Genomic DNA, 13,891 nt, shown 5'->3' with positions numbered 1-13,891 from the left:
CCTCGGTCAGAATAGCTTTATCAGTGCTGTGGTGAGCCCAAGGTCACCCAGCTGGCTGCATGTGGGGAAGCGCAGAATCAAACCTGGCTCTCTAGATTAGAAGTCCGCACTCCTAACCACTACACTAAGCTGGCTTTGTAGGACTGATGTTCTCATTTTTATCTTTTGTTCATGGAATGGAGACAGAAGTCACACCTCCTCTTTAAGGTAAGGTAGTCCCGATGGAGATGGTATCCCGAACAAAACAAAAAGTGAATCTAGTCATGTGATCTTTGTTGAAGAGCTGAACGGATAAAAATCCGCTAGTTTTGTATCCCTTGAAGAAGGAACATGCAGTATCTTCATCCTGTTTGTAGTACATAGTAATAGAAGCCTATCAACAGAATCTTATGCATGTGTACTCAGAAGTATGTTCAATGGGGTTTACTCCCAGGCAAGTGTGCATAGATCGCTGCAATGTCAGAGAAGGCTAAGGGGCAATAGCTCAATCTGCATATATTCTTTATGCATGATAATCTATTACACCTGAGAGCTGAAATGCTTGTCCAAAGTGAGCTCTGTAGTTTCGAACCTTATCCAAAAGATGGTGCTGTTACGGTATAGAGCAGGGGTGAGTGGAAGACTGAGAGTGATCCACCACTGGCTGGTTTCCGGTGGACCCCCAGCACTTTTTTTTTGTAAAAAAAAGTTGGATTCATTGGACCTCAGTCATGGCCAGCAAGGCACTTCTAATGTTAAGTACAAATTCATCCTTGAAATCATTTAACACAGATTCATTATGCTTATCCTGAGCATGCACTTTTGCTTTGTGAATGCATTGCATTTGGTGAGCCGTGAGGGTCCGAGTGAAAAAAGAACCAGACTATATAAAAATGCTAAACTGCCTGCACAGGCATGCAAGATCTTTCTCTCCATTTCCCAGTGATTCAGTTTTTCATTATGTTATCATGTAGTATGAAAGACACTTGGAAATAAAGACAAACTGTAAAACAAAACAAGTCACTTGGGAGCACAAAGAACAATGAAACACCCAGGACTTAACAGGGATATTGGTTTCTTATCTCACTACATATGCTAATCTTAGTCATTCCTTACATCTGTATTCTAATAAAGAAGGTTGATGCTTTCTCTTTTATTTTATTTCTTATTTGGAATAGTAGACTGGAATAGTGATTGTTATATAATGTAATGAATAGTAGAATGTCATGTAATTTGGAATGTATTTTTCTGGATTGGAGACAGAACAGGCATAAGCACTAAACAGCAAATCACCCCACCTTAAGGAAGAGGATGTTGTTAGTTACCTCCATGCCTGAGGGGAGATGGATGGAGTACAACCACAGGGTCTCAGTTAATCACTCTCACATTCCACAATTAAGAAGGGTACATTTACGCCTCACTCTCCAATTTTGATATATTTATTTCCTGTACTGTTTCCCCCTGGAATTAAACTCAAACAAACCGTGACCCTATAAACTAAGCTTATTTCAGTTTGGTTCTTGCATCTGTTAAACAACCTTTATTATGCTTAAACTAATTTCCTGTTCACCCTCTACCTAAATGTATGAAATGATAACTTACATTTCAGTGTATTTGAAGACGCATGTGTGCACATGAACGCTTATACCTTGAATAAAACTTTGTTGGTCTAAAAGGTGCCACTGGACTCAAATTTGGTTCTGTAGCTTTGGAGCACAGATGAGGACTAGATGGTCAGTGATGTGGAACATTTGATGGTTTGATTGTGAACCCACCTTTGGAGTTACAAAGAGCACTGTGCTCTCTGCCTAGCTCAACTCAGTAGTTTGGTGAACTCACTTGTCTGGTGTATGGCTCTAAAGAGCTTAACATAAAGAGCTTTTCATAAGACTGCGGTTAACATTCAGTGCCCACTTGAGATCATCTGACATTAGCTGCTACCCATCCGAGAGGCTGTCCAACTGTGCAGCTCACTCCAAATGGAATGGCTCCATCATCAGCTGCTCCAGCCATTTGCCAGCCTTCCTCTGACAAATGGCTGAGCAGCTCCCCTGGGATAGTTGGAGTAAATACATAAATAGTTAAATGGCATAGATGATTGGACCCCGCCATCCATCAAGAGAGCCAGCCCTAATCAACCTCAATGACATGCAGGCCCCTGGGGACAGGCAAGGGAGAGTGCACTCAAATCTTGATTGTTTGGCCTTGTATGAATTATTCAAAGAGCCCCTTTTGGCATTCAGGGTGAGTCCCTGGCTGCTGAACTGTTCTGTCCCTTGGAGGCCCACTGCTATAACCCCAACTGTTTCAAGGGATAACTGAGTGATGGATGGGCTGCCTTATCGGGAGACCAAGCAATCTTCAGAACATTGATTTCTTCCAACATGAAGCTCTTAATCAACGGCAGATCCTGATCTATCCCTTCCCTCCCCCTCTCCTCTGCTCATTTGCTCCACTTTGCTTTTCCTAATGACACAGCAGTTCAGACAGGAACTGTTTATTGATGTTGCTGCATTAGCAGGCACAGCAGATAACCCTCCTTGTCATCATTGAGTAGAAAGCCAACTGTGTTCTCCCCCTACTTTGGGTGTGCCACCAAATGCTGTTTAGGAAATTCAACAAAATGCTTTGGGAAGGATGGGAAGATCTGCCTTCATCTTCTGCCAGTCCTGCATCTAAGGATTCGTTGGGCTAGTTCAGCTAATTCACTAAAGTGACCTGTACAAAAGGTTTTCTAGAAGCTCTTGGGCTGGAGCCAAGGGTGCCCTTCTGCACGTGGAAAGTGTTTTCCACTCATGGCAGAGCACTGCCTGATAAAAGTGAAACTAAATCCAAGAGTGTTCTTCTGCTTGTACAAGCTGAAACAACTAACTTGGCGCAGGAATGGCCCTGCATGAACTTTCCTATAGCATAGATTCAAGTCGGTAGCCGTGTTGGTCTGAAGCAGCACAACAAAGCAAAATCAGAGTCCAGTGGCACCTTTAAGACCAACAAAGATTTATTCAAGGACTGAGCTTTCGAGTGCTTGCGCCCTGAATAAATCTTTGTTGGTCTTAAAGGTGCCACTGGACTCTGATTTTGTTTTGTTGTTTTCTCTAGCATGTGTAGAAGTGTTTGCAGAACAGAACCTTGTGACTTTTTAACTTCCTCTTGCAGCTTTTAAATATCCAAACCACTGACATTTTAGTGACATTTTAGATCCAAACCCTATGACAAGACAGTCCAAGACAGTTCAGAATTGATTGATGTGTCCTAAATTTTGACCCTTTCTGGAAAAAAAAACATAGAACCATAACACTAAGAGATGGGTTATCTAAGTGTAGCCATTTTCTCTGTAGAATGTTGTCCTGTACTGAAATATCCTGGACAAAGTCCTACCAAAACCTTGTGAGTAGCCATCAAAAGGGACATTCCACAATCTCCATCAGCAAACTGAGAAACTGCGTTCATACTTACACAGCTTTCCTGAATATTTAGCCTTAAATGTCTAGAATTTGTAAGATATATATTGAAAGAAGCCTGTACAGTAACTGAACAAAAGCAAGAAGAACATGGCCTATGTCTGAAGGACCTAAATGGCATGGCTTCCATCTTGCAGATCAAGTCTGAGGCTATAATCAACATCTAGGCAGAACACGGAGCAAGAGAGAAATATACTTAGGAATTGAAATATATCAGAAAATAAATCTAGAAACAAAAGGAAAGGTAGTTTTATGCTGCCACCTATTGTAACTGTTTATTGGGGATTTTATGAATTTTATTGTGATTTTATTGTTATATTGTGAACTGCCACGGGACAGCTATGCTGAGAGTGGTGGTATAAGATTTGAAGTATAAACAAACAAACAAATAGTTTAATTAAAACAATGCAAGAGTTGTCCAGATTCCGGAAACAGAAGTAAGAGGATAATGGAGCCGGTTGAATTAGATCACCCAGCTATTGACTTCCCCCTGCAGGGGCTGAACTGAACAAACATCCCAGCCAACTAGTTATAGTAATGAGAAAGCTTTGAGTTGTTATGAGCTTAATAGGTAACAAAGGCATGGAGGCTTTTACCTGTTTTCAGTATCATCATCAGGGCTTATTTTGGCTCTTTGCTGTTTCAGAATCCATTGCAAATATAGCAAGAATTTTCTGGTGTTAGAGAGTTTGCGATTCTCTGGGTTGCCATCCAGAGAATACAGATCAGTCTCCCCTGGAGAAGACTGCTGATATGGAGGGTGGAGTCTATGGCATTATAACTGGTTGAGCTCCATCCCCAAAATCTACCTTCTTCATGCTTCACTTCCAAAATACTCAAGAATTTCCCAAGTTGGCAACCCTACTCAGATTCTGGTTTTCTGTCAGGCTGAGTTCCAGAGTTCAGGTACCATTTAGCATATGAAACTCCACTAATCAAAGCTGATGCATACAACATGAAAGATGGCTTTAAGTTGTTCCTCTCCTTAGAAGCTGCTTCTTGTGCACCCAGTGACTTACCATACAGATCATACCAATATTATCCTCACTGTACCAAACCTTTTTTGTTTTATGGCCGCTATAAATGATGCTCAGTATGTAACTGGATTAGTATATTGATTTGGTATCATATATTCAGCTTCCAAGGTGACAAGTTCCATCCATCCATCCATCCTCCCCAAAGCAGCTCCCAAGACAAGAGCTATAAAATACAGAAGAAGGGAAGGGGAAAAACTTCTAAATTCAGCCTCCTCAACCCTTCTATCCCCAGAAGATCTCCTGCCAGCTCTAGGTCTACACCATCAGTTTTAGAGAATTTAACATTAGTTTTCAAGGGCCTCTTGTGGTGCAGAGTGGTAAGGCAGCCGTCTGACAGCTTTGCCCATGAGGCTGGGAGTTCGATCCCAGCAGCCTGCTCAAGGTTGACTCAGCCTTCCATCCTTCTGAGGTCGGTAAAATGAGTACCCAGCTTGCTGGGGGGTAAACGGTAATGACTGGGGAAGGCACGGGCAAACCACCCCGTATTGAGTCTGCCATGAAAACGCTAGAGGGCGTCACCCCAAGGGTCAGACATGACTCGGTGCTTGCACAGGGGATACCTTTACCTTTAACATTTGTTTTCAGTGGTCTGAGTAGCAAAAAGGAACTGAGCACAAGAATGGCATGAAGATTGTAGTTCAGTGTTTAGTAGGGATGCAGGTACATTTGCCAGCTTCAGGGAAGGGAATTGCTGGGGATTTGGGAAGTTGGAATTTTGGGAGGAGAGGGAGCTATCAGGAATGTGAGGTTATAGATTCCATCTTCCAAAGCTGGTGTTTTCTCAAAAGCAACTGATCTCTGTGGCTTGGAGATCAGTCTTATTGCCAGCCCCTACCCGGACACTAATTGGGGAGAGTGATACATAGCTCTGTAGGTCACTAATTCTGCATAATTTTATGTCCTTATGTTCTCATTGTAGATTCAGCCAGGCTCCGAGCTTTCCGTTGTGATGGACACTCCTGCAATCCTCCTGTGGGGAACCTAGCAACAGGCAGGACACCGGTCACACTAACCACCTGTGGGCAGAATAGCACCGAACTGTACTGTTTTTACCCAGACCACACCCTCCTCCAGCATGGATGCGGACAGCCCACATGCACCAAGTGTAACGCCAACCAGCCCGATAACTCTCACCGCCCTCGTGATATGACTGATGATTTCTTTCTCAACCCTGCCTCTTGGTGGCAGTCTGCACAAGGGGTACACAGGGAAGAAATCAGGCTGGATTTTGAAACTGAGTTCTACCTGACCCATGTCATAGTGGTATTCAAATCACCTCGCCCAGCAGCCATGGTGCTGGAGAGATCCCACGACTTTGGGAAAACATGGAGGCCTTACAAATATTTTTCTGTCAACTGTACAGCCACTTTTGGGCTCCCTGATGATACCACCGAGGAAGCTTCCATGTGTACGTCCAGGTACTCAGATGGGGTACCTTGCACCAGAGGAGAGGTAAGTGATGGAATATGTGGAATGTTTAAATAGCTGCCTAAAAATATGCAGAGCAAAGTCTGAGATGGCTTAAAGAGAGACAGAAGCTAATCCAGTTGCAGCTACGGGCAATGAGTCACCCATAACAACTGGTAGCCCTACATAAGCAGCTGTTTATTAAGACTGTGAACATGCAACAGATTTGTGGCAGCACACAGACATTATCTGGGGCTGGAAGAAATAGATGGGTTACATTTAAATTAGGGCTGTGCCCCCTTTTTATTCCAGTATGACATGCCCCTAGGGTTGCTAGGTCCTCCCTGGCTACCAGTGTGGGGTGGGGTAGCGTTGCCAGCTAGTGATGAATTTTGGGTAGTTTGTTGTTTGTGAAGTGATGCTCTGAAACTGAAGAACTTCTACCGATGTTCATGAATTTGATGCTGTTTGTGTTGCTTCACTTAAACCATTTGGAGCAGGAAGCAGAGGTTTTCAAACAGCTGTGCGGCAGGGAACACTGCTCAGCTGTCTGGTTAAAATGAGCCTGACCTGTTCCCTTCACCCAACGCCCCTATGAATAACGAGTGGGCAAAGTGGGGGTCCACAATAGGAGGAGGGTTTGGGTGAAAGTCTCCCCTCCCCGCTCCACTAGTGGAAGAAATGGTTAGGAGCTTAAAACATGGGTATTATTTTAAGTTACTCTCTTTTTAAATGGAGAATGAGAGATTCAAATACGTTGTGTTATAGAGTGAGTTTTGTTGGTGAAGACAATGCAGGGACCGATATTCATGATAGGTTTCAAAAGCTTGTTTTCTTTGCTACCAACAGAAGTTGTTCCAATAAAAGCCTTCCTCTGGTCTGCTTTATGAAGCAATTCAGTCACATAATGTGGTCTGGCCACCGTTTTACTTTGGCCTACATTGTTCCAATCCGATGCCAGATATGACAAGAAATGGTTGAAGTACATCCGTACTGAGCCTGAGGTCTCCAATTGGATAGAAACAGGGGTATTTAAAATTGTCTGCATGTGTGCTGAAGATTTTGTGAGATTAGAAGTATGGTTTTTAATAAAGCAGAGCATCCGGAAATGAAAACAGAAATCCCTCTTAGCAGAGGGGAAAGTTTAGATCAATAGAAAGTTGTAGGTTGAAACATTTCAAAGTAGCAGGGACTTCTGATCAGAATACTTTTATGGTGTTTATTTTACCTTTTTGTTAATTTCCCCTTTTTGAGTAGAGGCACAAGGTTAAACAATCAAAAACCCATTGTTTTATCTGTATGACAGATAACACCAACAAAGTGCTGGAGTGAGCCCATTACTAGAATTCACTGAGGGGAAGACGAATTGTGTAGGTGTGAAAAAAGTAACCTGTTGCTATGGTTATGAGTTAAATGTGCCTTGCTGGGGATCTATTATCCAACCCATCTTGAACCTGGAGGTGAAGGCACCATGTGCTTTTTTAAAAATGCACATATATGTAGATTTTCTTATGTTTTCCCTAAAAGCTTAATGCAGGCCAAATTCAAATCCAATTGAGCTCCAGGTGCCATGGATGTCACAGGCTTGATATACAGTCTGAATTTCTCTGGTGGCTCCATCTTTAAACCGCCCGCAGCGCCGTGGGCACCACGGACTAAATAAAAGGCTAAGGGGTTCGAGGGCGGGATGTGTCCGTGATGAGGAAGGGTCCGCAGTTGCTCCCTTAGGCGCTGGCCTGGCGCACCTCCGATGCGTCAGGCCACCCGCAAGGGAGCCCCTGGCAGCCGCGCGAAGCGTGGCTGCTGGGGGCTCCCTGCCTGGCGGCCTGACGCAGCGAGAGGCGCAAAGCGCCTCTCGCCGCATCAGACCACCGGGCCAGGGACTCCCTGCCCGGCCCGGTGGCCTGACGCGGCGAGAGGCGCGAAGCACCTCTCGCCGCGACAGGCCGCCGCCCCAACGAGCCCCCCGCAGTTGCGCGGAGCGTGGCTGCCAGGACCTCCCCACTACAAGCCTGCCCGATGGAGCGGCCTGCGCGCCTGGCCAACGGCCCGCCGGACCAACAGGTAAGCTGCCGCAGCCCTCCTCTCTCCTTTCCCCTTCCCCCTTATCACCTTTCAAGGCCCATTTTTAGAAATGGGCTTTGAAACTAGTCTACCATAAAAGCACACGGATGGGATCCTTTGGTAGCTGTCATTCCAGACAGTCCTGCAAGCAGGGGTCCTGCTTAATGTTAAATGTGTTTTGTGTGCATGCAATGCAACATACATAGCAAGACCTAGCCATGCAAATATCCTTCCCCAGCAAAGGGTCCTGGATGGAGGTGAGAAATTTGAACATGATTAGAATAGTCAGAACCTATATGTGGGAAGGCCATTGCTGTACTCTTTAGTAACTGCTCAATAAAAAGTTCAGAAGAAAATCCTCTTCCCATCACTGCAGCAAAACAGGTGAGCTTTCTTCAAGTCTAAGTGTGGTTGAACCCCGAGTCGAGTCTGCAAAATGATCACAGATAGACAATACAAAAAGAATGAGTGGGCAGATAGTTTGTAGGAAGATGGGACTGAATAGACTGTCCACCCACCACCTTTCTCCAAAAAAATCTGACAGCCTGAACTGAGGTACTAGCTATTGTTAAGAAAGAATATGATGGGTCTGGGGAACACATCAGGGAGCCAGCCACACATATAACTGTGTAACTCTGTCCTAGAAAAAATCTGGATTTAAGAGGGAAACCTAATATGAGAGGCAGAAGGAAAGAGACAGAGGCTTGAGCAGGGGGGTGGATTAGATGGCCTGTATGACCCTTTCCAAGAGCCTCTTGTGGCGCAGGGTGGTAAGGCAGCAGACATGCTGTCTGAAGCTCTGACCATGAGGCTGGGAGTTCAATCCCAGCAGCCGGCTCAAGGTTGACTCAGCCTTCCATCCTTCTGAGGTTGGTAAAATGAGTACCCAGCTTGCTGGGGGGTAAAACGGTAATAACTGGGAAAGGGAATTGCAAACCACCCTGTATTGAGTCTGCCAAGAAAACGCTAGAGGGCGTCACCCCAAGGATCAGGCATGACTCAGTGCTTGCACAGGGGATACCTTATGGCCCCTCCCAACCTTTCTGTGATTCTATGAGATGGGGAGGCTCAGATAATGCAGATCCATGTGGTTGCCATATCCATGTGGTGGTCCCTGAATATCTTCAGAGGTCACAACATGAAGCCTGAGCAGGACCCTTCACTAGGTGGGCCTAAGAGATCTCCCTGGAGATCGTTTCCCCTGGAGAAAATGACTCCCTTGGAAGGTGGACTGTATGGTATTGTTCTGTGCCAATGTTCCTTCCCTCCCTAAACCCAGTCCTCTTCAGGCTCTACCCCAAATCTTCAGATATTTCCCAACCCATACCTGGCAACCCTACAGGCAACATCAAGGGACAGGCATTGTCCAAAAGAGGGAATGAGCAGATAGGAAGAATGCAGAGATGCACTTTGTCTTTCAACTCATGGCCACAAAAAGACTGAGGCCAATGCTGGGGGAGCAGCTTCAGTCACGCCTCTGCTTGGAGAAAGTGTCTCAGTGGCAGAGCATCTGCTTTGCATGCAGAAGCTCCCAGGTTCAGTCCATAGTCGCTCCTCTTAAAAGAACAGCTGAATATTTTGTACCCTGCTTTTCACTACCGGGAAGAGTCTCAGAGCAGCCTACCCTTCCTCTCCCCACAACAGAGGCAGGGGAGGCTGAGAAGGCTCTGAGAAAACTGTGTCTGGGCCAAGGTCACCCAGCTGGCTTCATGTGGAGGAGGAGCGGGGAATCAAACCCAATTCTCCAGATTAGAGGATCAGTTGTGAAAGGTTGCTAAGTAAGATCCTGTAGCGCTGCCACCAGTCAGAGTAGATGGTATTTGTTAAACCAGCTGCCTTGCTCAGTGTAAGGCAGCTTCATGTATTCATGCACATGTGCCCTGCCTGGACTCTTCATGGATAACAGTCATTCACATTAATACAGTTATACGCCCCCCTCCCCCAGCTGTTCTGTTCATAATACTCATGACTTGGCATATTCCTGCTGTTTAAGACAGGGGAAGGAAAGGTGGCAACCTCATGGGCTCCTGTTGGCTGACAGGGCCCTGCAGTCTGCCAATCTGCTGGGGCGACCATTGCAAAAAGGGGAATTATCACAATCCTTTTGCTATTCCTACTTCCAGCTGGAAAAGATCGGCGAAGGGATTAGTCACTCCTAAAGGCAAGTGCCCAAGTGTTATGACTAGGGCTGTCTGTTCAGCATTTCACTGAACTTGAGCTGCAGAGGAGAGAAAACGCAGAGGCAAGCATGGGGGAAACCAATTAACCCCAGCAGAATAAACATGCAGACAGCGCGACCAGGTTCGGTTTCCCCAGAGGAAAGGCAAGGGGAACAGGGCTTTATGGCAGAGCAGGGAGAGTCGAATGGGAACTAGATCGAGAGGCTCTTTTCCCATCGCTACTATATAAAACAGTTCTGTTCGGAACAGCATTTAAATCAGCCGCGTCAGCGTGCTTGATTTTTTTTTTTTTTGGCAACTTGTAAACTAGCCAGGAATAGGCACTGTTTTTTTAAGCATTATTTCTGCACTTCCTGGCATCAGTTACTGAATAGATTTCTCATCCCTGCATCATTATATAAATGCTGGCAAAGCTCCTGATTTTGGTGTGTTTGTTTTTTTTCTGTCAAATCTAAATGATAAAGACAGTTCCTATCAGAGGTAGTGAATGTGCTGGGTGTGCTGCTTTTATTAAGAACTTGCAGCATGTGTTTGTTTACTTTTAAAATATTGTTTTTCCTTTAGAAAACTGACTATCTGAAAAGTAACTCCTCCAGTCAGGCCCAGAGACTGCTATTTTCAGTGCTGCCATGACATCAAACATCCCTACATCATTCAGTGGACACAGATGCACTCTGTGGCTTTTTAGCAGCCCCTCTTAGTATAAGGTGCAAAAGAGCACTGGTCGAATGGAAGTACCCAAAATAGAAAAATTTGACTGGCTGGCTACCAAAAAAGTAATTTGTTTTTGTTTTTAATTGTTCCAATTTATTGAAAAAATGTATAATTTCATTCAATAATTAATATTCAATAGATATTATTTTCATATCTGTGATGTTATAGGCATGGAAACATAAATCATGAAGGTCTCTTAACTGCTCTGTGGCTGTGAGGCTGGTTTTCACAGCCATAGAACAGTTAAGAGACCTCCATGAAATGCTGAGCCTGAAGGACTGTTTATATGAAATACCTGATGATATTGAGACACGACTCATATAAAAATAAAACCACTGAGGAAGAAGGAAACATTGAAAACGGGCTATGGAGAAAAAATAGTGTTTATCCGGAACCCGTCTTGGTTTGATATTGTGTTTATCTGGAACCCATCTTGGGTTGATATTTTTTTTAAATAAATTGGAATAATTATAACAAAAACAGATTACTTTTTTGATAGCCAACTGGTCGAATTTCTCTAAGTATAAGGGACTGATATGCTTTCCTCCTTTTTCATCAGAACTCATGCTAGGTAAATCTATCAGAGGCCATGAGTGCTCTTACTACTTCAAGGCTCTCCTCTGTGTGTGTGTGTGTGTGTGTGAAATCATCGTAATGGTTCAGAATCCCAGTAATCAGACTTCCATGCCCCATGAACACTTGAAACTGCCTTATACTGATTTGGTCCATAATAGTGAATATTGTCATCTCAGACTAGCAGCAGCTCTCCAAGGTCTCAGGCAGGTAGCCTGGCTTGAGACAGGTCGGGGCTGCTTGCAATGTTAGATCTCATGGTGGCATTCAACATAGTTTTTGGCTTGCCACCTTGCTGACATGGGGATGTGGGGGCAAACTTTTCAGTGGCTGGTCTCCTTTCGCCAAGATCACAAACAGAGTGTTGTGATGGGATAGAATCATCACTGTGAACTCCCTTGCGGAATGCCAGAGTGCAGTTCTTTCCCCAGCTTTATTTAACTTGTTTATGCACCCATTTGCACTGGGATGTCTTCAATATGTCGATGACACCCAGCTCTACCTCCTGATGAACGGCCAGCCAGATTCACCTCCAAAGTCATTCACCAGATGTCTGGATGCAGTAGCCAGATGGATCAATCAAAGATAGCTGTGTAGTAAAGGACCAGGTGAGGCAGTGCACATGGATGGTGCACAGCTTAAGGTTGTGTGCAAAGCCAGGAATATGGGTGTGATCTTTGCAGCCCTGCTTACAGTGGAGGTGAGGATCATGAGTAGCATGGCTGGCATTTTTCCATGCTTGTCAAGCCAAACGGCTAGCATCCTACCTGGCCCCAGAGCACCCAGTCACAATCATCCATGTCACCTCTAGTTTGGACTTCTGTAACTCACTCTACATGGGTCTGCCCTTATCTTTGATCCAGAAACTGTAACTTGCCCAGAATGCAGCTGCCAGGGTCCTCACAGGAACATCCTGGGTGAGCCCATATTTAGCCAGTGTTCCGGCAGCTGCACTGACTTATAAATGGAATAAACCTGGGGTCTGGCATCCCTAACTTCAGCCCACTAGTCATAGAATCATAGATTTGGAAGGGGCCATACAGACCATCTAGTCCAACCCCCTGCTCAACGCAGGATTAGCCCTAAGCATCCTAAAGCATCCAAGAAAAGTGTGTATCCAACCTTTGCTTGAAGACTGCCAGTGAGGGGGAGCTCACCACCTCCTTAAGCAGCCTATTCCACTGCTGAACTACTCTGACTGTGATATCTTTTCCTGATATCTAGCCTATATCATTGTACTTGAAGTTTAAACCCATTACTGCGTGTCCTCTCCTCTGCAGCCAACAGAAACAGCATCCTGCCCTCCTCCAAGTGACAACCTTTCAAATACTTAAAGAGGGCTATCATGTCCCCTCTCAACCTCCTTTTCTCCAGGCTGAACATTCCCAAGTCCCTCAACCTATCTTCATAGGGCTTGGTCCCTTGGCCCCAGATCATCTTCGTCGCTCTCCTCTGTACCCTTTCAATTTTATCTACGTCCTTCTTGAAGTGAGGCCTCCAGAACTGCACACAGTACTCCAAGTGTGGTCTGACCAGTGCCGTATACAATGGGACTATGACATTTTGTGATTTTGATGTGATGCCTCTGTTGATACAGCCCAAAATTGCATTTGCCTTTTTTACCGCTGCATCACACTGCCTGCTCATGTTTAGTTTACAATCCACAAGTACCCCAAGGTCTCGTTCACACACAGTGTTACCTAGAAGCGTATCCCCCATCCAGTAGGCATGCTTTTCATTTTTCTGACCCAGATGCAGAACTTTACACTTATCTTTATTAAATTGCATCTTGTTCTCATTTGCCTATTTTTCCATTGTGTTCAGATCTCGTTGAACTCTGTCTCTATCTTCCGGAGTATTTGCCAGTCCTCCCAATTTGGTGTCATCTGCAAACTTGATGAGTAGTCCCTCCACCCCCTCATCTAGATCATTAATAAATATGTTTAAAAGTACCGGGCCAAGCACCGAGCCATGAGGTACCCCGCTACTCACCTCTCTCCAGTCTGATGAAACACCATTGACAACAACTCTTTGAGTGCGGTTGCCTTCACATGCTCCCTTCCCTTCCAGCATTCTCGTCCATGGTATGACACTCATCATGTCTCTGAGTTTATTAAAGTTTGCCCTACGAAAATCCAACATCCGCGTCTGGCTACAAGCTTCCTTGGCTCCCCATCTCAAAAGGAATTCTATGAGGACATGGTCACTTCCCCCTAGGGTCCCCACCTCCTTCACCTCATCCACCAACTCTTGCTTGTTGGTCAGTATTAAGTCCAGTATGGCTGAACCTCTTGTGGGTTCATCTACCATTTGATAAATGAAATTGTCAGCCAGGCAGGTCAGAAAGTTGCATGACTAAGGATGCTTTGCAGAGTTTGTTTCCCAGCACACATCTGGGAAATTGAAGTCACCCATGATGACAAGGTCCTGCCGCTTGGATATTTTCTCAAGCTGCTCACAAAGTGCAGCATCCACA

At 45.0% G+C, this 13,891-nt stretch overlaps 1 protein-coding gene across 3 annotated transcripts in view; it reads left to right on the top strand.

Annotated features, from left to right (window-relative positions):
* Nucleotides 1–13,891, top strand: part of LOC143831851 (netrin-4-like) — a 69,742-nt gene that overhangs the window by 6,365 nt on the left and 49,486 nt on the right. For all 3 annotated transcript variants that reach the window (XR_013228988.1, XM_077325356.1, XM_077325355.1), the window contains exon 2: nt 5,397–5,929. Coding sequence is in view for 2 of the 3 variants with exons in the window: in XM_077325355.1 (XP_077181470.1) it covers nt 5,397–5,929 (533 nt within the window). In the remaining variant the exon portion in view is untranslated. The remainder of the gene's footprint in view (nt 1–5,396; nt 5,930–13,891) is intronic.

This window comes from Paroedura picta, chromosome 3 (genome assembly GCF_049243985.1).
Source record: "Paroedura picta isolate Pp20150507F chromosome 3, Ppicta_v3.0, whole genome shotgun sequence".
Classification (NCBI taxonomy): Eukaryota; Metazoa; Chordata; class Lepidosauria; order Squamata; family Gekkonidae; genus Paroedura; species Paroedura picta.
Note: the sequence above shows the minus strand (reverse complement) of the source record. Positions and strands in the feature narration are given on the sequence as shown.